Source organism: Oncorhynchus keta, chromosome 11, assembly GCF_023373465.1.
Source record: "Oncorhynchus keta strain PuntledgeMale-10-30-2019 chromosome 11, Oket_V2, whole genome shotgun sequence".
Taxonomy (NCBI): Eukaryota; Metazoa; Chordata; class Actinopteri; order Salmoniformes; family Salmonidae; genus Oncorhynchus; species Oncorhynchus keta.
This window is the reverse complement of record NC_068431.1, coordinates 9,740,982-9,760,923: the sequence shown is the minus strand read 5'-3', so window position 1 is coordinate 9,760,923 and position 19,942 is coordinate 9,740,982. Positions and strand designations below refer to the sequence as shown.

General features: G+C 49.9%; 2 protein-coding genes and 2 long non-coding RNA genes across 11 annotated transcripts in view; all 4 read left to right on the top strand.

The window, feature by feature from the left end:
* The window catches only part of LOC118390636 (ankyrin repeat domain-containing protein 17-like), a 51,485-nt gene extending 38,019 nt beyond the window's left edge, over positions 1-13,466 (top strand). For 3 of the 6 annotated variants that reach the window (XM_052529376.1, XM_052529378.1, XM_052529377.1), the window contains exons 26-34: positions 7,506-7,998; positions 8,119-8,274; positions 8,513-8,662; positions 9,431-10,977; positions 11,217-11,390; positions 11,750-11,986; positions 12,168-12,361; positions 12,627-12,791; positions 12,890-13,466. In XM_052529376.1, coding sequence (XP_052385336.1) covers positions 7,506-7,998; positions 8,119-8,274; positions 8,513-8,662; positions 9,431-10,977; positions 11,217-11,390; positions 11,750-11,986; positions 12,168-12,361; positions 12,627-12,791; positions 12,890-12,949 — 3,176 coding nt within the window. In that variant the 3' untranslated portion in view covers positions 12,950-13,466. The remainder of the gene's footprint in view (positions 1-7,505; positions 7,999-8,118; positions 8,275-8,512; positions 8,663-9,430; positions 10,978-11,216; positions 11,391-11,749; positions 11,987-12,167; positions 12,362-12,626; positions 12,792-12,889) is intronic. The other 3 variants (XM_052529379.1, XM_052529381.1, XM_052529380.1) reach the window with 1 other exon arrangement.
* On the top strand, positions 1,688-7,490 carry LOC127933064 (uncharacterized). Its single transcript, XR_008147077.1, has 3 exons — positions 1,688-1,966; positions 6,536-6,757; positions 6,976-7,490. It is a non-coding gene; the product is annotated as an uncharacterized LOC127933064 (long non-coding RNA).
* On the top strand, positions 8,694-9,428 carry LOC127933063 (uncharacterized). Of its 3 annotated transcripts, none has more exons than XR_008147075.1 (3): positions 8,694-8,774; positions 8,831-9,194; positions 9,281-9,428. It is a non-coding gene; the product is annotated as an uncharacterized LOC127933063 (long non-coding RNA). The 3 variants fall into 3 exon arrangements; XR_008147074.1 differs by having other exon boundaries at positions 9,253-9,422; XR_008147076.1 differs by having other exon boundaries at positions 9,365-9,417.
* A 1,206-nt stretch (positions 13,467-14,672) lies between the features above and the next one.
* LOC118389766 (eukaryotic translation initiation factor 4E-binding protein 3-like) lies at positions 14,673-19,013 on the top strand. Its single transcript, XM_035779606.2, has 3 exons — positions 14,673-14,979; positions 17,486-17,647; positions 18,521-19,013. The coding sequence occupies exons 1-3, from the start codon at positions 14,838-14,840 to the stop codon at positions 18,550-18,552; spliced, it is 336 nt and encodes a 111-aa protein (XP_035635499.1). The 5' UTR covers positions 14,673-14,837; the 3' UTR covers positions 18,553-19,013.
* The last annotated feature ends 929 nt before the right edge of the window (positions 19,014-19,942 follow it).

Genomic DNA, 19,942 nt, shown 5'->3' with positions numbered 1-19,942 from the left:
GAACAGCCTCTATTAGACTAACCCAGCACCTGAACAGCCTCTATTAGACTAACCCAGCACCTGAACAGCCTCTATTAGACTAACCCAGCACCCGAACAGCCTCTATTAGACTAACCCAGCACCCGAACAGCCTCTATTAGACTAACCCAGCACCCGAACAGCCTCTATTAGACTAACCCAGCACCCGAACAGCCTCCTATTAGACTAACCCAGCACCCGAACAGCCTCTATTAGACTAACCCAGCACCTGAACAGCCTCTATTAGACTAACCCAGCACCCGAACAGCCTCTATTAGACTAACCCAGCACCCGAACAGCCTCTATTAGACTAACCCAGCACCCGAACAGCCTCTATTAGACTAACCCAGCACCCGAACAGCCTCTATTAGACTAACCCAGCACCTGAACAGCCTCTATTAGACTAACCCAGCACCTGAACAGCCTCTATTAGACTAACCCAGCACCTGAACAGCCTCTATTAGACTAACCCAGCACCCGAACAGCCTCTTATAGCCTGGCGCGGGCTCCGGCGGCCAAGGTCTCTGTCTGTGTGAATTAAAGGATATTCAAGTCAGTTAATTTAAAATAGTTTGGAACATAAAATAATCTGTCAAATTAACTGAAATAATGACGTGCTCATATCATATGGAGCGGCAGGTAGCCTAGTGGTTAGAGTGTAGAGGGGTTAGGTAGCCTAGTGGTTAGAGTGTAGAGGGGTTAGGTAGCCTAGTGGTTAGAGTGTAGGGCGGTAGGTAGCCTAGTGGTTAGAGTGTAGGGGCGGTAGGTAGCCTAGTGGTTAGAGTGTAGAGGAGGTAGGTAGCCTAGTGGTTAGAGTGTAGGGCGGTAGGTAGCCTAGTGGTTAGAGTGTAGAGGAGGTAGGTAGCCTAGTGGTTAGAGTGTAGGGGCGGTAGGTAGCCTAGTGGTTAGAGTGTAGAGGCGGCAGGGTAGCCTAGTGGTTAGAGTGTAGGGCGGTAGGTAGCCTAGTGGTTAGAGTGTAGAGGAGGTAGGTAGCCTAGTGGTTAGAGTGTAGGGGCGGTAGGTAGCCTAGTGGTTAGAGTGTAGGGGGCGGCAGGTAGCCTAGTGGTTAGAGTGTAGAGGAGGTAGGTAGCCTAGTGGTTAGAGTGTAGGGGCGGTAGGTAGCCTAGTGGTTAGAGTGTAGAGGAGGCAGGTAGCCTAGTGGTTAGAGTGTAGGGGCGGTAGGTGGCCTAGTGGTTAGAGTGTAGAGCGGCAGGGTAGCCTAGTGGTTAGAGTGTAGGGGCGGTAGGTAGCCTAGTGGTTAGAGTGTAGGGGCGGTAGGTAGCCTAGTGGTTAGAGTGTAGAGGCGGCAGGGTAGCCTAGTGGTTAGAGTGTAGGGGCGGTAGGTAGCCTAGTGGTTAGAGTGTAGAGGAGGTAGGTAGCCTAGTGGTTAGAGTGTAGGGGGGCAGGTAGCCTAGTGGTTAGAGTGTAGAGGGGTTAGGTAGCCTAGTGGTTAGAGTGTAGAGGAGGTAGGTAGCCTAGTGGTTAGAGTGTAGAGGAGGTAGGTAGCCTAGTGGTTAGAGTGTAGAGGAGGTAGGTAGACTAGTGGTTAGAGTGTAGAGGAGGCAGGTAGACTAGTGGTTAGAGTGTAGAGGAGGTAGGTAGCCTAGTGGTTAGAGTGTAGGGGCGGCAGGTAGCCTAGTGGTTAGAGTGTAGGGGGCAGGTAGTCTAGTGGTTAGAGTGTAGGGATGGCAGGTAGCCTAGTGGTTAGAGTGTAGGGGCGGCAGGTAGCCTAGTGGTTAGAGTGTAGGGGCGGCAGGTAGCCTAGTGGTTAGAGTGTAGGGGCGGCAGGTAGCCTAGTGGTTAGAGTGTAGAGGAGGCAGGTAGCCTAGTGGTTAGAGTGTAGGGGCGGCAGGTAGCCTAGTGGTTAGAGTGTAGGGGCGGCAGGTAGCCTAGTGGTTAGAGTGTAGAGGAGGCAGGTAGCCTAGTGGTTAGAGTGTAGAGGCGGCAGGTAGCCTAGTGGTTAGAGTGTAGAGGAGGCAGGTAGCCTAGTGGTTAGAGTGTAGGGGCGGCAGGTAGCCTAGTGGTTAGAGTGTAGGGCGGCAGGTAGCCTAGTGGTTAGAGTGTAGGGGCGGCAGGTAGCCTAGTGGTTAGAGTGTAGGGGCGGCAGGTAGCCTAGTGGTTAGAGTGTAGGGGCGGCAGGGTAGCCTAGTGGTTAGAGTGTAGGGCGGCAGGGTAGCCTAGTGGTTAGAGTGTAGAGGGGACAGGTAGCCTAGTGGTTAGAGTGTAGAGGGGACAGGTAGCCTAGTGGTTAGAGTGTAGAGGGGACAGGTAGCCTAGTGGTTAGAGTGTAGAGGGGGCAGGTAGCCTAGTGGTTAGAGTGTAGGGGGCAGGTAGCCTAGTGGTTAGAGTGTAGGGGCGGCAGGTAGCCTAGTGGTTAGAGTGTAGAGGGGTTAGGTAGCCTAGTGGTTAGAGTGTAGGGGCGGCAGGTAGCCTAGTGGTTAGAGTGTAGAGGGGCAGGTAGCCTAGTGGTTAGAGTGTAGGGGCGGCAGGTAGCCTAGTGGTTAGAGTGTAGAGGGGTTAGGTAGCCTAGTGGTTAGAGTGTAGAGGGGGCAGGTAGCCTAGTGGTTAGAGTGTAGAGGGGTTAGGTAGCCTAGTGGTTAGAGTGTAGAGGGGTTAGGTAGCCTAGTGGTTAGAGTGTAGAGGGGGCAGGTAGCCTAGTGGTTAGAGTGTAGGGGCGGCAGGTAGCCTAGTGGTTAGAGTGTAGAGGGGTTAGGTAGCCTAGTGGTTAGAGTGTAGGGGGGGCAGGTAGCCTAGTGGTTAGAGTGTAGAGGGGGCAGGTAGCCTAGTGGTTAGAGTGTAGGGGGGGTAGGTAGCCTAGTGGTTAGAGTGTAGGGCGGCAGGGTAGCCTAGTGGTTAGAGTGTAGGGGGGTAGGTAGCCTAGTGGTTAGAGTGTAGAGGAGGTAGGTAGCCTAGTGGTTAGAGTGTAGGGGCGGTAGGTAGCCTAGTGGTTAGAGTGTAGGGGCGGTAGGTAGCCTAGTGGTTAGAGTGTAGGGGCGGTAGGTAGCCTAGTGGTTAGAGTGTAGGGGCGGTAGGTAGCCTAGTGGTTAGAGTGTAGAGGAGGTAGGTAGCCTAGTGGTTAGAGTGTAGGGGGCAGGTAGCCTAGTGGTTAGAGTGTAGAGGGGTTAGGTAGCCTAGTGGTTAGAGTGTAGAGGAGGTAGGTAGCCTAGTGGTTAGAGTGTAGAGGAGGTAGGTAGCCTAGTGGTTAGAGTGTAGAGGAGGTAGGTAGCCTAGTGGTTAGAGTGTAGAGGAGGTAGGTAGCCTAGTGGTTAGAGTGTAGAGGTAGGTAGCCTAGTGGTTAGAGTGTAGAGGAGGTAGGTAGCCTAGTGGTTAGAGTGTAGGGGCGGCAGGTAGCCTAGTGGTTAGAGTGTAGGGGGCAGGTAGCCTAGTGGTTAGAGTGTAGGGGGGCAGGTAGCCTAGTGGTTAGAGTGTAGGGGCGGCAGGTAGCCTAGTGGTTAGAGTGTAGGGGCGGCAGGTAGCCTAGTGGTTAGAGTGTAGAGGAGGCAGGTAGCCTAGTGGTTAGAGTGTAGAGGAGGCAGGTAGCCTAGTGGTTAGAGTGTAGAGGGGGCAGGTAGCCTAGTGGTTAGAGTGTAGAGGAGGTAGGTAGCCTAGTGGTTAGAGTGTAGGGCGGCAGGTAGCCTAGTGGTTAGAGTGTAGGGGCGGCAGGTAGCCTAGTGGTTAGAGTGTAGGGGCGGCAGGTAGCCTAGTGGTTAGAGTGTAGGGGCGGCAGGGTAGCCTAGTGGTTAGAGTGTAGAGGGGTTAGGTAGCCTAGTGGTTAGAGTGTAGAGGGGGCAGGTAGCCTAGTGGTTAGAGTGTAGAGGGGGCAGGTAGCCTAGTGGTTAGAGTGTAGGGGCGGCAGGTAGCCTAGTGGTTAGAGTGTAGAGGGGGCAGGTAGCCTAGTGGTTAGAGTGTAGGGGCGGCAGGTAGCCTAGTGGTTAGAGTGTAGAGGGGGTAGGTAGCCTAGTGGTTAGAGTGTAGAGGGGCAGGTAGCCTAGTGGTTAGAGTGTAGGGCGGCAGGTAGCCTAGTGGTTAGAGTGTAGGGGCGGCAGGGTAGCCTAGTGGTTAGAGTGTAGGGGCGGCAGGGTAGCCTAGTGGTTAGAGTGTAGAGGGGACAGGTAGCCTAGTGGTTAGAGTGTAGAGGGGACAGGTAGCCTAGTGGTTAGAGTGTAGAGGGGCAGGTAGCCTAGTGGTTAGAGTGTAGGGGCGGCAGGTAGCCTAGTGGTTAGAGTGTAGAGGGGGCAGGTAGCCTAGTGGTTAGAGTGTAGAGGGGGTAGGTAGCCTAGTGGTTAGAGTGTAGAGGGGTTAGGTAGCCTAGTGGTTAGAGTGTAGAGGGGGCAGGTAGCCTAGTGGTTAGAGTGTAGGGGGCGGCAGGTAGCCTAGTGGTTAGAGTGTAGAGGGTTAGGTAGCCTAGTGGTTAGAGTGTAGAGGGGCAGGTAGCCTAGTGGTTAGAGTGTAGGGGCGGCAGGTAGCCTAGTGGTTAGAGTGTAGAGGGTTAGGTAGCCTAGTGGTTAGAGTGTAGAGGGGGCAGGTAGCCTAGTGGTTAGAGTGTAGAGGGTTAGGTAGCCTAGTGGTTAGAGTATAGGGGCGGCAGGTAGCCTAGTGGTTAGAGTGTAGAGGGGGCAGGTAGCCTAGTGGTTAGAGTGTAGGGGGGCAGGTAGCCTAGTGGTTAGAGTGTAGGGGCGGCAGGTAGCCTAGTGGTTAGAGTGTAGAGGGGACAGGTAGCCTAGTGGTTAGAGTGTAGAGGGGACAGGTAGCCTAGTGGTTAGAGTGTAGGGGGCAGGTAGCCTAGTGGTTAGAGTGTAGAGGAGGCAGGTAGCCTAGTGGTTAGAGTGTATAGGGGGCAGGTAGCCTAGTGGTTAGAGTGTAGAGGGGACAGGTAGCCTAGTGGTTAGAGTGTAGAGGGGCAGGTAGCCTAGTGGTTAGAGTGTAGAGGGGACAGGTAGCCTAGTGGTTAGAGTGTAGGGGGCAGGTAGCCTAGTGGTTAGAGTGTAGAGGAGGCAGGTAGCCTAGTGGTTAGAGTGTAGAGGGGGCAGGTAGCCTAGTGGTTAGAGTGTAGGGGCGGCAGGTAGCCTAGTGGTTAGAGTGTAGAGGGGACAGGTAGCCTAGTGGTTAGAGTGTAGGGGGCAGGTAGCCTAGTGGTTAGAGTGTAGGGGGGCAGGTAGCCTAGTGGTTAGAGTGTAGGGGCGGCAGGTAGCCTAGTGGTTAGAGTGTAGAGGGGACAGGTAGCCTAGTGGTTAGAGTGTAGGGGGCAGGTAGCCTAGTGGTTAGAGTGTAGGGGGGCAGGTAGCCTAGTGGTTAGAGTGTAGGGGGCAGGTAGCCTAGTGGTTAGAGTGTAGGGGGCAGGTAGCCTAGTGGTTAGAGTGTAGGGGCGGCAGGGTAGCCTAGTGGTTAGAGTGTAGGGGCGGCAGGGTAGCCTAGTGGTTAGAGTGTAGGGGGCAGGTAGCCTAGTGGTTAGAGTGTAGAGGGGGCAGGCAGCCTAGTGGTTAGAGTGTAGAGGGGACAGGCAGCCTAGTGGTTAGAGTGTAGAGGGGACAGGTAGCCTAGTGGTTAGAGTGTAGTGGTTAGAGGACAGGTAGCCTAGTGGTTAGAGTGTAGAGGGGACAGGTAGCCTAGTGGTTAGAGTGTAGGGGGCAGGTAGCCTAGTGGGTAGAGTGTAGGGGGGCAGGTAGCCTAGTGGTTAGAGTGTAGAGGCGGCAGGTAGCCTAGTGGTTAGAGTGTAGAGGGGCAGGTAGCCTAGTGGTTAGAGTGTAGGGGGGCAGGTAGCCTAGTGGTTAGAGTGTAGGGGCGGCAGGTAGCCTAGTGGTTAGAGTGTAGGGGCGGCAGGTAGCCTAGTGGTTAGAGTGTAGGGGCGGCAGGTAGCCTAGTGGTTAGAGTGTAGAGGGGGCAGGTAGCCTAGTGGTTAGAGTGTAGAGGGGCAGGTAGCCTAGTGGTTAGAGTGTAGGGGCGGCAGGTAGCCTAGTGGTTAGAGTGTAGAGGGGGCAGGTAGCCTAGTGGTTAGAGTGTAGGGGGGGCAGGTAGCCTAGTGGTTAGAGTGTAGAGGGGGCAGGTAGCCTAGTGGTTAGAGTGTAGAGGGGGCAGGTAGCCTAGTGGTTAGAGTGTAGGGGGGCAGGTAGCCTAGGGGTTAGAGTGTAGGGGGGCAGGTAGCCTAGTGGTTAGAGTGTAGGGGGCAGGTAGCCTAGTGGTTAGAGTGTAGGGGGCAGGTAGCCTAGTGGTTAGAGTGTAGGGGGGCAGGTAGCCTAGTGGTTAGAGTGTAGGGGCGGTAGGGTAGCCTAGTGGTTAGAGTGTAGGGGCGGCAGGTAGCCTAGTGGTTAGAGTGTAGGGGGGCAGGTAGCCTAGTGGTTAGAGTGTAGGGGGGCAGGTAGCCTAGTGGTTAGAGTGTAGGGGCGGCAGGGTAGCCTAGTGGTTAGAGTGTAGGGGCGGCAGGGTAGCCTAGTGGTTAGAGTGTAGGGGGGCAGGTAGCCTAGTGGTTAGAGTGTAGGGGCGGCAGGGTAGCCTAGTGGTTAGAGTGTAGGGGCGGCAGGTAGCCTAGTGGTTAGAGTGTAGGGGCGGCAGGTAGCCTAGTGGTTAGAGTGTAGGGGCGGCAGGTAGCCTAGTGGTTAGAGTGTAGGGGCGGCAGGTAGCCTAGTGGTTAGAGTGTAGGGGCGGCAGGTAGCCTAGTGGTTAGAGTGTAGGGGCGGCAGGTAGCCTAGTGGTTAGAGTGTAGGGGCGGCAGGTAGCCTAGTGGTTAGTGTAGGGGCGGCAGGTAGCCTAGTGGTTAGAGTGTAGGGCGGCAGGTAGCCTAGTGGTTAGAGTGTAGGGGGGCAGGTAGCCTAGTGGTTAGAGTGTAGGGGCGGCAGGTAGCCTAGTGGTTAGTGTAGGGGCGGCAGGTAGCCTAGTGGTTAGTGTAGGGGCGGCAGGGTAGCCTAGTGGTTAGAGTGTAGGGGCGGCAGGTAGCCTAGTGGTTAGAGTGTAGGGCGGCAGGTGGCCTAGTGGTTAGAGTGTAGGGGCGGCAGGTAGCCTAGTGGTTAGAGTGTAGGGGCGGCAGGTAGCCTAGTGGTTAGTGTAGGGGCGGCAGGTAGCCTAGTGGTTAGTGTAGGGGCGGCAGGTAGCCTAGTGGTTAGAGTGTAGGGGCGGCAGGTAGCCTAGTGGTTAGAGTGTAGAGGCGGCAGGGTAGCCTAGTGGTTAGAGTGTAGGGGCGGCAGGTAGCCTAGTGGATAGAGCGTTGGACTAGTAACCGGAAGGTTGCAAGTTCGAATCCCCGAGCTGACAAGGTACAAATCTGTCGTTCTGCCCCTGAACAGGCATTTAACCCACTGTTCCTAGGCTGTCATTGAAAATAAGAGTTTGTTCTTAACTGACTTGCCTGGTAAAATAAAGGTAAAATAAAAAATAAAAATTTCAACTGAGACTAAGCCACTCGACATCTTTCTAATTAATGTGCTTTTGGTAGTTTCAGTCGCCCAATGGTAAAATAAGGGTGAATAACCTTCTGTATTTCACGCTCTGTTTAGACGGTGATGTCCCCATTGACCCGCCCAGCGCTACCACCACCACTACCATCGGCATCTCTGCCACCTCTGCCACCTTCACCAACGCCTTCGCCAAGAAACGAGCCAATGTGGCGACCACGTCCAGCACCAACCGCAAGAACAACAAGAAGAACAAGACCATGGAGCCCATCATCCTGCAGGACCCCCAGGTGGTGCTGGCTCAGCAGAAGACTGACAAAAACAAGATCCACGGGGAGCCCAGGGGCGGCGGGGTGCCGGGTGGCAGCGACTCAGACAACCTGGACAGCACCGACTGCAACAGTGAGAGCAGCAGCAGCGGAGGCAAGAGCCAGGAGCTCAACTACCTACCGGACATGCCCTCTTCATCTTCCTCATCCTCGTCTTCATCGTCTGCTCTCTCGGGGGTGAGCCAACAGCCCCAGCCGGTCCCTGAGAAGAGACACAGCTCCCGAGACCACAAGGTCACAGTGTGCATCTCCAAACCACACCCGAAGTAAGAGACCAGGTCTTAATGCTAAAAAGCAGTGTCCAAACTGGGAATTCTTAAGTCTAAACTTGTGAATTGTCTACAGTACACCACTGGGAATTCTGTTTCTTTTCTTCTTCTTCTCAGACTCCATGACTGCATCAACGTCCTGGCGCCCAGCTCCCTTCCCCCCTCCTTCAAAACCATTTCAGTGCCGGTCACCTCGCCCAACAGCAAGATGAACCTCACCAGCCCCAAGAGGGGCCAGAAGAGGGAAGACGGCTGGAAAGAGGTGGTACGGAGGTGGGTTGGCTTCAACTCAAACGATGGCTACTGTAGTTACGGTTACCTTTCACGTTTACTGTGACCTTTACCCACACAGTGCAGTGAGGGTACCGCATCTCCCTTCCTCTTGTTCGGAATTTATAACGGTCACTTCTTGTCAACTAACAATCAACTGCACCTGGTATCTACTACATAGTTTTTAAGTACAGCCGTTTGGCCCAGATATGAATGGAATGGCTTGTTTGTCTTCTGTCAGATCTAAGAAGTTATTGGTGCCTGCCTCTGTGGTGTCTCGGATCATGGGCAGAGGTGGCTGTAACATCACTGCCATTCAGGACGTGACCGGTGCTCATATCGACGTGGACAAACAGAAGGACAAGAATGGAGAAAGGATGATCACCATCAGGTAAGGTCGGCCCACTGATCACCACTAGGTATGGTCGGCCCACTGATCACCACTAGGTATGGTCGGCACACTGATCACCACCAGGTATGGTCGGCACACTGATCACCACCAGGTATGGTCGGCACACTGATCACCACTAGGTATGGTCGGCACACTGATCACCACTAGGTATGGTCGGCACACTGATCACCACCAGGTATGGTCGGCACACTGATCACCACCAGGTATGGTCGGCACACTGATCACCACCAGGTATGGTCGGCACACTGATCACCACCAGGTATGGTCGGCACACTGATCACCACCAGGTATGGTCGGCACACTGATCACCACCAGGTATGGTCGGCACACTGATCACCACCAGGTATGGTCGGCACACTGATCACCACCAGGTATGGTCGGCACACTGATCACCACCAGGTATGGTCGGCACACTGATCACCACCAGGTATGGTCGGCACACTGATCACCACCAGGTATGGTCGGCACACTGATCACCACCAGGTATGGTCGGCACACTGATCACCACCAGGTATCACCACCACCAGGTATGGTCGGCACACACCACCAGGTATGGTGATCACCACCAGGTATGGTCGGCACACTGATCACCACCAGGTATGGTCGGCACACTGATCACCACCAGGTAAGGTCGGCACACTGATCACCACCAGGTAAGGTCGGCACACTGATCACCACCAGGTATGGTCGGCACACTGATCACCACCAGGTCAGACACTCACCTGCTTCTCTCCCTTTGGTCTTCAGAGGAGGTACAGAGTCGACTCGGCACGCTGTACAACTGATCAACGCCCTGATCCAGGACCCAGCCAAGGAGCTGGAGGACCTAATACCCAGAAATCACATCCGCACTCCTGGTACCAACACCAAGATGGGCTCCACCTACACCACCTCCACAGGGGCCACCAACACTATGGCGGCCGGCTCAAAGGGCCTGGCATCGGTGTTTCCGTCGTCCGCTGTGTCCTTCCAGACCCCCCCGGTCTCTCAGCAGGGAGGGAAGATGGGAAAGAACCTGTCCGCCGGGGTGAGGCCCCCCTTTGTTTCACTGCCCCTGGCGTATGCCAACCCACACCTGGCCCTGCTGGCTGCCCAGACCATGCACCACATCCGACACCCACGTCTGCCCATGGCACAGTTCGGTGGCACCTTTTCTCCATCGCCTAACACCTGGGGCCCGTTCCCGGTGCGGCCCGTCAACCCCGGCAGCACTCACAGCTCTCCCAAGCACAACGGGAGCACTGCCCCCCGGCCCTCGCCTGTCTCCGCCGCCCATCCGGAGTACACAGCTCCTGCCTCTACAGTAGCTCCTGCAGCCACCGTCTCGCCCACCAGCACTGCCCCCTCCGGCACCCCAACGCCCTCCTCTGCCAGGAAGCAGCTCTTCTCTGGCGAACCAAAGACGACCAGCATGACAGCAGTCACTTCCACAGTGAGCAACGTTCCCGCCACGCAGCTGGCCCCTGCACCCTCCACCATGTCCTCTATTCCGTCCTCCCCTTCCGTGCCCATCGCCATGTCTGCACAGCAGCTGCCCGTCTCCAAGCCGGAGCCTGCTGGTGGCACCACGCCTGGTAAAGAGAAGTCCTCTCCAGATTCAGCACCTGTCCAAGATGGAGCGTCGGAAGGATCGAGCTCCAACGGCCCCATGTACTTCACAGGTCCTCCCACGGCTCCTCCATCACTGCCCTCCCAGCAGCCGGACAGCCGACAGCAGCAGCTGCCCCTCCCCTTCTCCCCCAGCACAGAGCCCAGCCCCCAGGCCGCCCAGCCTCCCTGCTCCCACCTGCCCTCCTCTCACGCTGCACCAGCAGGGGGCAGCACTGTACCTCACTACGCACAGCCTTCTCCCTTGTGCGTGCAGCCCTCGGCCCAGGTCTACCCCATGACAGCTGGGACATCTCGGCAGGAGCACCATTCTGTGTGTGTATCCTCTGGAGCCTCCCAGGAGCAACACCAGAAACAACCGCAGCAGTATACCAACCAGGGCATGGCAGCCCCTTCCATGGGCATGACGAACGGCTCCCAGATGCACAGCCACGGGGGCAAGACCCAGCAGCTGCCCCCCAACTACGGCCCCAACGCCCTCTTCAACCATTTCAGCAGCATGTTTGACAGCAATCAGGTGGGCAACAATCAGGTGTGGGGAGCATGTCACCTGCCTGCTCGGACCCCTCCGGAGCAGCCCTACATGGGAGGCGTGGGACAGATGGAGAAGGTGATGCCAGCTCCTGACGGCTCCAAGGCTCCAGGGTACCGCTGCAATTCCCAGAGGATTGTCACCAGTCCCATCGGTAAGCAACAAGGACCATAGACTCCACTACACACACACTCACACTCACACTCACACTCACACACTCAGCAGGAAATAAAACCATGTTGTAACCCAAGAAAATAATTTTGTTCCAGAGAAACAAATTCCACTGATTCCACAAAGCAGCACTAATCATGTTTATATTGACGTACTTGTTCAGTTTATTAGTGGTTTGTGTCTAAATATTTTAACCAGGTCAGTTGACCTCTTTTGTTTCAGGCATGCACCACATGGACCCGTCGGGAAACTCCATCTCTTCGTCTGCTGCTCTGACCAGCTTCGCCACCAGTATCTCTGGCAGTGCAGTGTACCTGCAGGGTCCGTCCCCGGTGGGAACCCCCTCCTTTAGCCGCCAGCATTTCTCCCCTCACCCCTGGAGTGCCTCCACCTCCAGTAAGGGCACGGGACAGGGCACGGGACAGGGGACAGGGCACGGGGCGGGACAAGGCACGGGGCGGGACGGCGCACGGGGCGGCGCGGGAGGGGGCGGTGCGGGACAGGGAATGGGACAGGGCGCGGGGCGGGACAGGGCGGAAGGGGGCGGGACTGGGCGGTGCGGGACAGGGAATGGGACAGGGCAGTTCATTCATAGATCTAAAGTGTTTTTCTTTGCAAACAAAGTAGCTTCAATGTCTACTTTTTGGTAAAAGAAAGAAATGAAACTAAGCCAAATCAAAGGATTTCATGTGATTTTATCTGAAGTTTATCTCTGATAAACATTTGGAAAGTTAACAAGCCTTCGCCCCCCTCAGGTGAGTCCCCGGTGTCCTCCGTGTCGTCCCCTCTTTGTACGGTGACCACGGCTCTGATTCAGGCTAAACCCAGCAGCAACAGCCAGCAGGACCGCAAGGTGCCCCCACCCATTGGCACTGAGCGCCTGGCACGCATCCGCCAGACGGGCTCCGTGAACCACGCCATGCTCACCGCCGGCTACACGCCGCCTGTGGGACAGGGAGGAATCTGGTCCTTCGGCGTGGGCAGCGCGTCTGGTGAGTGTTTTTGGAGAGGGGTGGATCGGGTTAGTGTACAGTTGTAGAGGAATTGGATAGTTGTAGAACTGATCATCTTTAATCGTCAGTGGTTTAAGATGTTTATCATAATGCTTTGAAATATATTGTAAATGTTTTTTTTGAACATAACGATGAACTCTCACACGATCCAAAATCTCAGTCCTCCCCTGCTCTTACCCTCCACCTTTAGAGGCGATGTCAGGCTGGTCTCAGCCCCTGATGGGTGGTCACGTGATACAGCAGCCGTCTGGCTTCTCCCAGCACCAAGCCATGGAGAGGGACGACACCGGCATCGTGAACCCCTCCAACACCTTCCATCAACCCATGCCCACCAACTTCATGGACTTCCCAAAGGTAGTGGACAGACACGGCTACATAGTTGATGCAAAGATTTTGTGGTTGGAATGATCGAATAAGAACTATCACAAAAACATATATTTATATAGATATATTTTTGTATATTTATATAGATATATTTATGTATATTTATATAGATATAGATGTATGTATGTATGTATGTATGTATGTATATTTGTATAGATTTATATTTATGTATATTTGTATAGATGTATATTTATGTATATTTTTACCAGTTTTTATTTTATTTTGTCCTTTCTAGGGTTTGCCAATGTCAATGTATGGTGGGACGATCATTCCTCCCCATCCTCCTATGGGAGAGGCCCCTGGGGGCCCCATGTACAACGGGCTCCATAGCGCTGACCCTGCCTGGAATCCCATCATGAATGTGGTCTCCAACTCTGCAGAGACTGCAGAAACCCAGCAGGTAAACACTCCCATCAACATCCCTCACTTATTTTCACCATTACTCAGTCTTCCTCTGTTGTGGTTTTGTAACTCAGTGATGAAAACGTGTCGTTTCAGGTCTGGCCTGGGACTTGGGCCCCGCACGTTGGGAATGTGCACCTGAATCACGTCAACTGAACACATCTAGGGATTTGAAGCGTAGGACCATTAATAACAAGACTCATACACGTTTAAGAGAACCAGATAATTACATAATATACAAAGATATTAACCTAGGGAGTGTCCAGAAACTGAGAAATTGGATGTTCGGACACCGTTTTGATGTGCCTAACTAAAAAGATGACTCCAGTGTGGGCTGCAACTTGTTTATCACCGTCTATGAACAAACCGATTGCCTGTTAAACAGGATCCATTCTTTGCTTAGTATAGCCATTATTTTGACTTTAAAAGCCCCCACATGAATTGTTCTTGGTCTGCAGGGCTCTACAGGACTGTACGCTTATTTATACTCAAGTCCAAGAACTAGGTGATAACATAAAGCGAGAACTCAGACCTTTTAGTGGTAAATACATGTATAATTGTTTACATACTAAAACAAAAAGAGTTAAAACCAGAGTACATGTCGTATAGTGACTCTACTGTATTAATGTGTAATATTTACCTTAATAGTCAATAAAAAAATTACGAAACTGTACTGTTGTGCCTTTATTCATATTGTATTTACCTCATGACATCATACACCTCATGATTTATCTCTGCACACTTTTTTGTTGATATGAAGTGCCCTTGGTCTGTCTATAGAAGCGGGAGACTGCTCCTGTGTGTCATGTTTACTCACGATGATGTAATCACTCACTCTGACTGAATGTTCTGGCACGGGGTGCTATTTATCATGCATGGTTAAGTTTCCACGAAAGACTGCAACCGGACACTTAATTTTACATTCACTAAGAGTCCACCCAGAGAACACCATCAGGTCATTCTATGTTTTGACAGACGTTCAACTAGGATTGCTATCTTTGTTATCCAACTTCAGATTGATTATTTGCTAATTGCCTTGTTTGAATTGCACTTGTTAACAAGTAATGCTGGAGTTGTTTACTTTTTGTTTCCCCCCAACAAGATTGACTGGGAATTTGATATATTTGAGGAGAGACCAATCGCTCAAACCATAATGTGACAGTAAAATAATCTTCAATTTTGGATGATTTTTAAGAACAGAAGACTGGAGGCTGGTGGGAGGAGCTATAGGAGGATGGGCTTATTTTAGTAGCTGGGATGGAATAAATGGAACACACTGTATCAAACCTATGGAAACTATATGTTTCATTCTGTCCCATTCATTCCATTCCAGCCAATACAATGAGGCCATCCTCCTTATAGCGCTTCCTACCAGCCTCCACTGGGAGAAAAACATTGTCATGACGTCACAAACAGAAGGTCAAGTTTATTTGGGGGTTGGGCTATTGCGTTAGTATTTTGATAGTTTTTAAATGCAAACTTTGTTATGCTATGCATCTGTCCTCGTTTGCAAGGTATACAAAGATCAACCGGGGCGGCAGGTAGCCTCGTGGTTAGATTGTTGGACTAGTAACGGAAAGGAAAGGTTGCAAGATCGAATCTCCGAGCTGACACGGTAAAACTGCCCCTGAACAAGGCAGTCATTGAAAATAAGAATTTGTTCTTAACTGACTTGTCTGGTTAAATAAAGGTAAAATACAAAAATAAAACCCGGCCTAAGCATGTGACGGTTCATTTCAGTTCACACTGAGTCCACATATGTGATTGTGAGCTTTAAAATGAAATGTTGCGCAGGTTGATACAGTAGTGAGGTGATTGTGAAACTCAAATTAAACCACGCCTCAAATCAGCAGATTTTAAAAACACCTGCACGTGGCTGCTAGAGCTCACTGCGTCGTACGTCTCCCAGTCCCTTAGTTGTCAAACAGAACTTCAGAGTTGGCGCGGCTTTACTATCTTATAGGCTATAGTAGACATCGATCACAAATAATTTGCTGTGTCTTTTTCACTTAAAACAACTTATTTGTTCATTGATCTGCTGTCTATGATGTCTTCTAACGGTAGCAACAGTATAGGTCTAAACTGCCCTATTCCCAGTCGCTTTGAGCAGTCAAAAGACTGGTCTCAGCTGGCCGACTCCTACAGTCAGACGCCTGGAGGCACCCTGTTCTCCACGACACCTGGAGGTAAGTTTAGCAAAATTAGGGAATATTTATCGTCTTGAAGAACACACTAATACGGCCTCGTGAGTTGAAGCGCTGCGCTAGTTTGGAGAACAGCACATTGCGCACAATTGCATAAAGATATCATCTGAAAGTTTGACGCTTTTGTCCAGTTTTGAATGAACGGTTATGTACTTACATTCCTATTGCATTAAATGCACTTTTACCTGTTCCAATCATTTTAGTTGCATCAGACAAACATGTATTCAGCAATGACAGAATCAATTATCTTTATCAAGATGCAGTTGATCCGATTTATCAACGTGTGTGTGTGAGGAGGACATTATGTTGCCTTTACAAGGAGGCCAACGTGGAAGCGCGAGAGGCTGAAGGAATGGGGTTGGTTTCACTGGTGGTGGTGTTACATAGCTGGAATTGCTGAGGACGTTACGGCTCAGTTACAAGGAGGCACTACAGGGGTAGCGGAGTTTGTAAAGCCAGGCAACACACCTGAACTGAGGGGACTGAGATCCAGAGACTTCTATTGAACTGTATGACAAAAGAGTGCATAGGTGTGATCGCGTTCAAATTATTTTCCCAGTACAGCATATGAAACATGTCAGACCAGTAGATTCTCAGAGGGTGTTTTCACATAGTAATCTCTTTAAAAAAATTAAATAAAAACAGATCGCATTCCTCTTTATAGTGAATTCTGGGGTAAAAAACTAATATTTTTTAAAGCTGCAAAACAACTTTTGTGTTCACACTGCCCTTGCCTTTGAATGAGGACTCCGCTATTTTTCCAGTTCACTTCACCTAAACCCAGAGGCCTCTTTGCAATGTGAATGCAATGTTTCGAAATGAACCAAGATATTTTTCCAACATGCACTCTGGATTTTTATAAAGTGCAGGACAAGCCAATCAATCAGAATGTGTTCTCGGACAGCTAGATATATCGACTTACATTTTGGAAGCTAATAGATTGCATTTAGTTCAAATGAGACATAATTGTAATCAGACGAAACTATTAACATGTACATTTAATTGGTAACAGAATAAATAGCAATATAATAAATCATGCTGTAATTGGAAATTGTACACCCAATGTAGGCCACTGCCTCTTTAAGAGCAAGAATAGATTTTGGACCCAGTGTTGTGATTCTTGCCAAATATATTGTCTTCTCACGCTAATCAAACTCCACAATCAATAAATAGTTCATTGCGTTCTCTTATCCTATAAATAACATATTGCTAACAAATAATCTGAAATAAAAACATAACATGTTTGAGTTTCTGTGCGTCCTTGATAATCGCCAATCAATATTCAATATCCAAAACCCCGATTCTTCGCGAAACCTCCACATTTCTTTTTTTTTAGTGGCACCAATGTGCGGGTTTATGGCAGGGGAAACGGTGTTGCAGTAGTCTCGTGTGGGTGCTGCGGGAATAATGACAAGCGAACCTGGGGAGCTTTGCGTTCACATTGTCCTAAAAAAGGGCAATGGCATCCAAAGGACCGTACTCAGACCACCCCCTCGAGATGGCTTTGCTTCGGGGGCTCTTTTGAGTGTGCCGAATTACTGTTCGAGTGTTCACACTGCACAAAAACTAATCACAAAAATTGGCTTAAAGAGGCCAAGTGTGAAAACACCCTGATATAGTTGCTAGTAGAAGAGGATCCATATCAGATCAAGGTGAGCTCTTCTATTGAAAAGTACACACGGAGTATAGACCGCCCACTTTTCTATGTTCCCTGCACTAACACACCTTGGATAAATATTGTGCACAAGAATACCTCGTGATCTCGACGGATTGCTGCACATCATGACTCTTTGTCAGTGTTGCCAACAAATTTTCAGGGTAAGTTGCTAGAGGCAGGTTGATTTGTTGCTAAAAGTTTCTAAATGACGTTGTGATGTCATTGCGTAATAACGTAAAACCGCGTCATTACGTAAAATACACAACAACCTTGCTCAAATTAACTAGCCCCCTCGGCAAAAAAATATGATTTGACATTTGTTCAGGTACAGACTCCCACTCTTTTCTGTACTTCTGGCTTTTCATTTTTGATTGAGGCATGTTGATTTATGTTGTAAGTCCTGTTCAAGATCAAACATTCGTGACCAACTATATTCATCGAACCCGTACTACTGCTGTCAGCCAACAATGATTTGCTGAAATTGCTACTGCCTGTGCACGAGCTGAGCGCCTGCTGCTGACGTCACTCCACAACGCACTTTTGCAGCCAGGCACGTGTGTTATGACTGAGTGTGTGACAGAGAAAATCGTACCTGTGTCATTTAGAGGGAAAATGCGTGCATTTTAACGTTCAAGTCACTTTTCAAAAGTTGCAAATACATTTTTAAAAGTAGCTAAATTTGTTGCTAGGTGCTGTTTGGGAAAAAAAACGTTGCCAGGGTAGTCTGACAAGTTGCTAAATCTAGCAACAAAATTGCTAAATTAGCATCACTGCTCCTGGTACTTCTGTGTTCTTACCCGAGACAGACACTTCAACCCTTTGTCCTCACAGGAACCAGGATAATCTATGACAGAAAATTCCTGCTGGAATGTCGGAATTCACCGATCACACGTACCCCTCCATGCTGTCTCCCCCACATCCCAGGGGTCACGGCACCGGCCCAGCACCCTCTGGGCAAGCTGAAGGAAATGGACGAGAACAAAGACATCTCGGGTTGGTCTGGATCCTGATACTTACAGTGACACTACTGTATATCCTATGAGACCCATTAACCTCTTCCCCTAGCCAGGCCTCTTGGTTACCTGCTCTCCTAAACACCTGACTCTTCTCACACATGGCTTTGCAGCAGATGTGTTTTTACTGAGCAACACAAAGAGGGAACACCTTTTTAAGGGCTCCTCAAGGAAATACTTGAGAAACAAGTTGTCTTGTTTTGTTATTAGAAACTGCAAGGAGAGTAAATCAAGTCATTGGATTTATTCTGTCTTAGTTCACAGTGTAGGGAAATGGAAAGCAGTTGCTATGTCTGAAAGGCATCATGCTAATATCCCAAGATACAAATATATCCTTGTCATTCAGTCCCTGTTACTTGATTTACTCAATCTTGCATTCACATGATGTTCTGATGTCTCACCTCTATAACTTGCCTCATTTTTAAGTCTCCTTAAATTCCTTACCAGTAATTACAGGGAGGGGATAGGTTGCTTTGTTCATGTGATGTTGTTGACCAATAAGTCGTTTATTTCTGAGGATAAGGAAGTAGGCTACATAGGCCTGTTATCATCAGTGCAGTGTGTATGAGGTGACAAATGCCCAGACTATCACCTGGTGTACAAACCAGTTAGTGTGTTTTGTTGACTCTTTTTTTTGTTTGTTTTTGTACCAGCACTAGACCAAGTTTCAAGGTGAACTGCTCCTCGAGAAAAGCTAACAAAAACCTGTCTGATATGTCAAGCTGCTGGACAAGCATTATGCTGCATACCTTGTGACCGACCCATTTAGTTTGTAGATGCTCAAAGGTTTTTGGAAGTTTAGGAAAGGATATGTCCTCGACACTGACCTGGGTTCTCTCTTCTGTCCCTACAGCTGACGATGCCCAGTTTGTGATTGACATCTGAACCTACTCGTCCAGACCAATTCTTTTGGAGAAATTGTATTCTGTTCAGACCACTGGGTGGTCGCTCTACTGGCCATACTCTCACTGTAGATTCCCTCCTGTCTAATCCTGGTGGATGATTAATGAACTGTCAAACACTCAGAGAGTTGATCTCTGAGGCTGGAAGCAAGAATTCTGGGTAAATTTGGGAAGGGTGGCTGCAGTCAGTCTGTTAACTGCTTTTCATCTTGATGTACTTTTTTTCTTTTTGTACTTTCTGTTTTTTCAGGATGAATGAATTTATCATTTTTAGTTTTATTAATGGGAACTAATTTTTTGAAGTTGCATTTTTATACATTGTCTGGGGGTTGGCAGCTGATTACATGGGTATTCAGAGATGACTTCAATTAATCTCTGGGCTCTTTGAGAGTGTGCTGTTCCACTGCAGAGAAAATAAATAAAACAAAGAAATGTAAAAAGTTACACGGTGCTTTGTGTTTTTTGATCATCTGATGGTTTGAAAAGACTTGGCAATAGGCCAAGAAGTGTGGTGTGGTTGAATGAACTCATAAGTTTCAGGACTCTGTACATTACCTCTGGACCTTGTGGCCAGTGCCACTGCCTGCACTTTAAAAAAAAAAATCCTCTAATCAAGAATTGATTTCGACCTGGGACACCAAGTGGGTGTAATTCATTATCAGGTAGAACGGAGAACCAGCAGGCTCCTCTGGACCTCATAAGGGTAAGAGTTGAATACCCCTGGTATAGAGCAGGGATGTTCATTTCTGTTCCTGGAGGGCCAAAACACTTTTATTTATTTATACCTGGTAGTTCATTGCACTCACATGGTGTCCCAGGTCTGAATTAGTCCCTTATGAGATGAGGATGTAAACCAGAAGTGTTTCGACCCTCCAGGACTGACATCGAACAGCCCTGCTATAGAGTATACAGTATATTCAGAAAGTATTCAGACTCCTTAACTTTTTCCACATTTTGTTACGTTAGCCTTATTATAAAATGTATTAGTTATTTTACCCCCTCAATCTACACACAATACCCCACAATGACAAGGCAAAATAGGTTATTAGACATGTTTGCAAATGTATAAAAACACATTTACATAAGTATTCAGACCCTTTACTCAGTCCTTTGTTGAAGCAACTTTGGCAGCGATTACAGCCTCGAGTCTTGGGTGTGACGCTACAAGTTTGGCACAGCTGTATTTGGGGAGTTTCTCCTATTCTTCTCTGCAGATCCTCTCAAGCTCTGACAGGTTGGACGGGGAGCGTCACTCCACGGCTATTTTCAGGTCTCTCCAGAGATGTTTGATTAGGTTCAAGCCCGGGTTCTGGCTGGGTCACTCAAGGACATTCAGAGACTTGTCCCGATGCCAAACCTGCATTGTCTTGGCT

Coding starts and splice junctions, on each gene's coding strand:
- LOC118389766 (XM_035779606.2), top strand. CDS start 14,838: ATGATGTCTTCTAACGGTAGCAACAGTATAGGTCTAAACTGCCCTATT. Junction 14,980..17,485: donor GTTCTCCACGACACCTGGAG/GTAAGTTTAGCA, acceptor TTGTCCTCACAG/GAACCAGGATAATCTATGAC. Junction 17,648..18,520: donor CGAGAACAAAGACATCTCGG/GTTGGTCTGGAT, acceptor CTGTCCCTACAG/CTGACGATGCCCAGTTTGTG.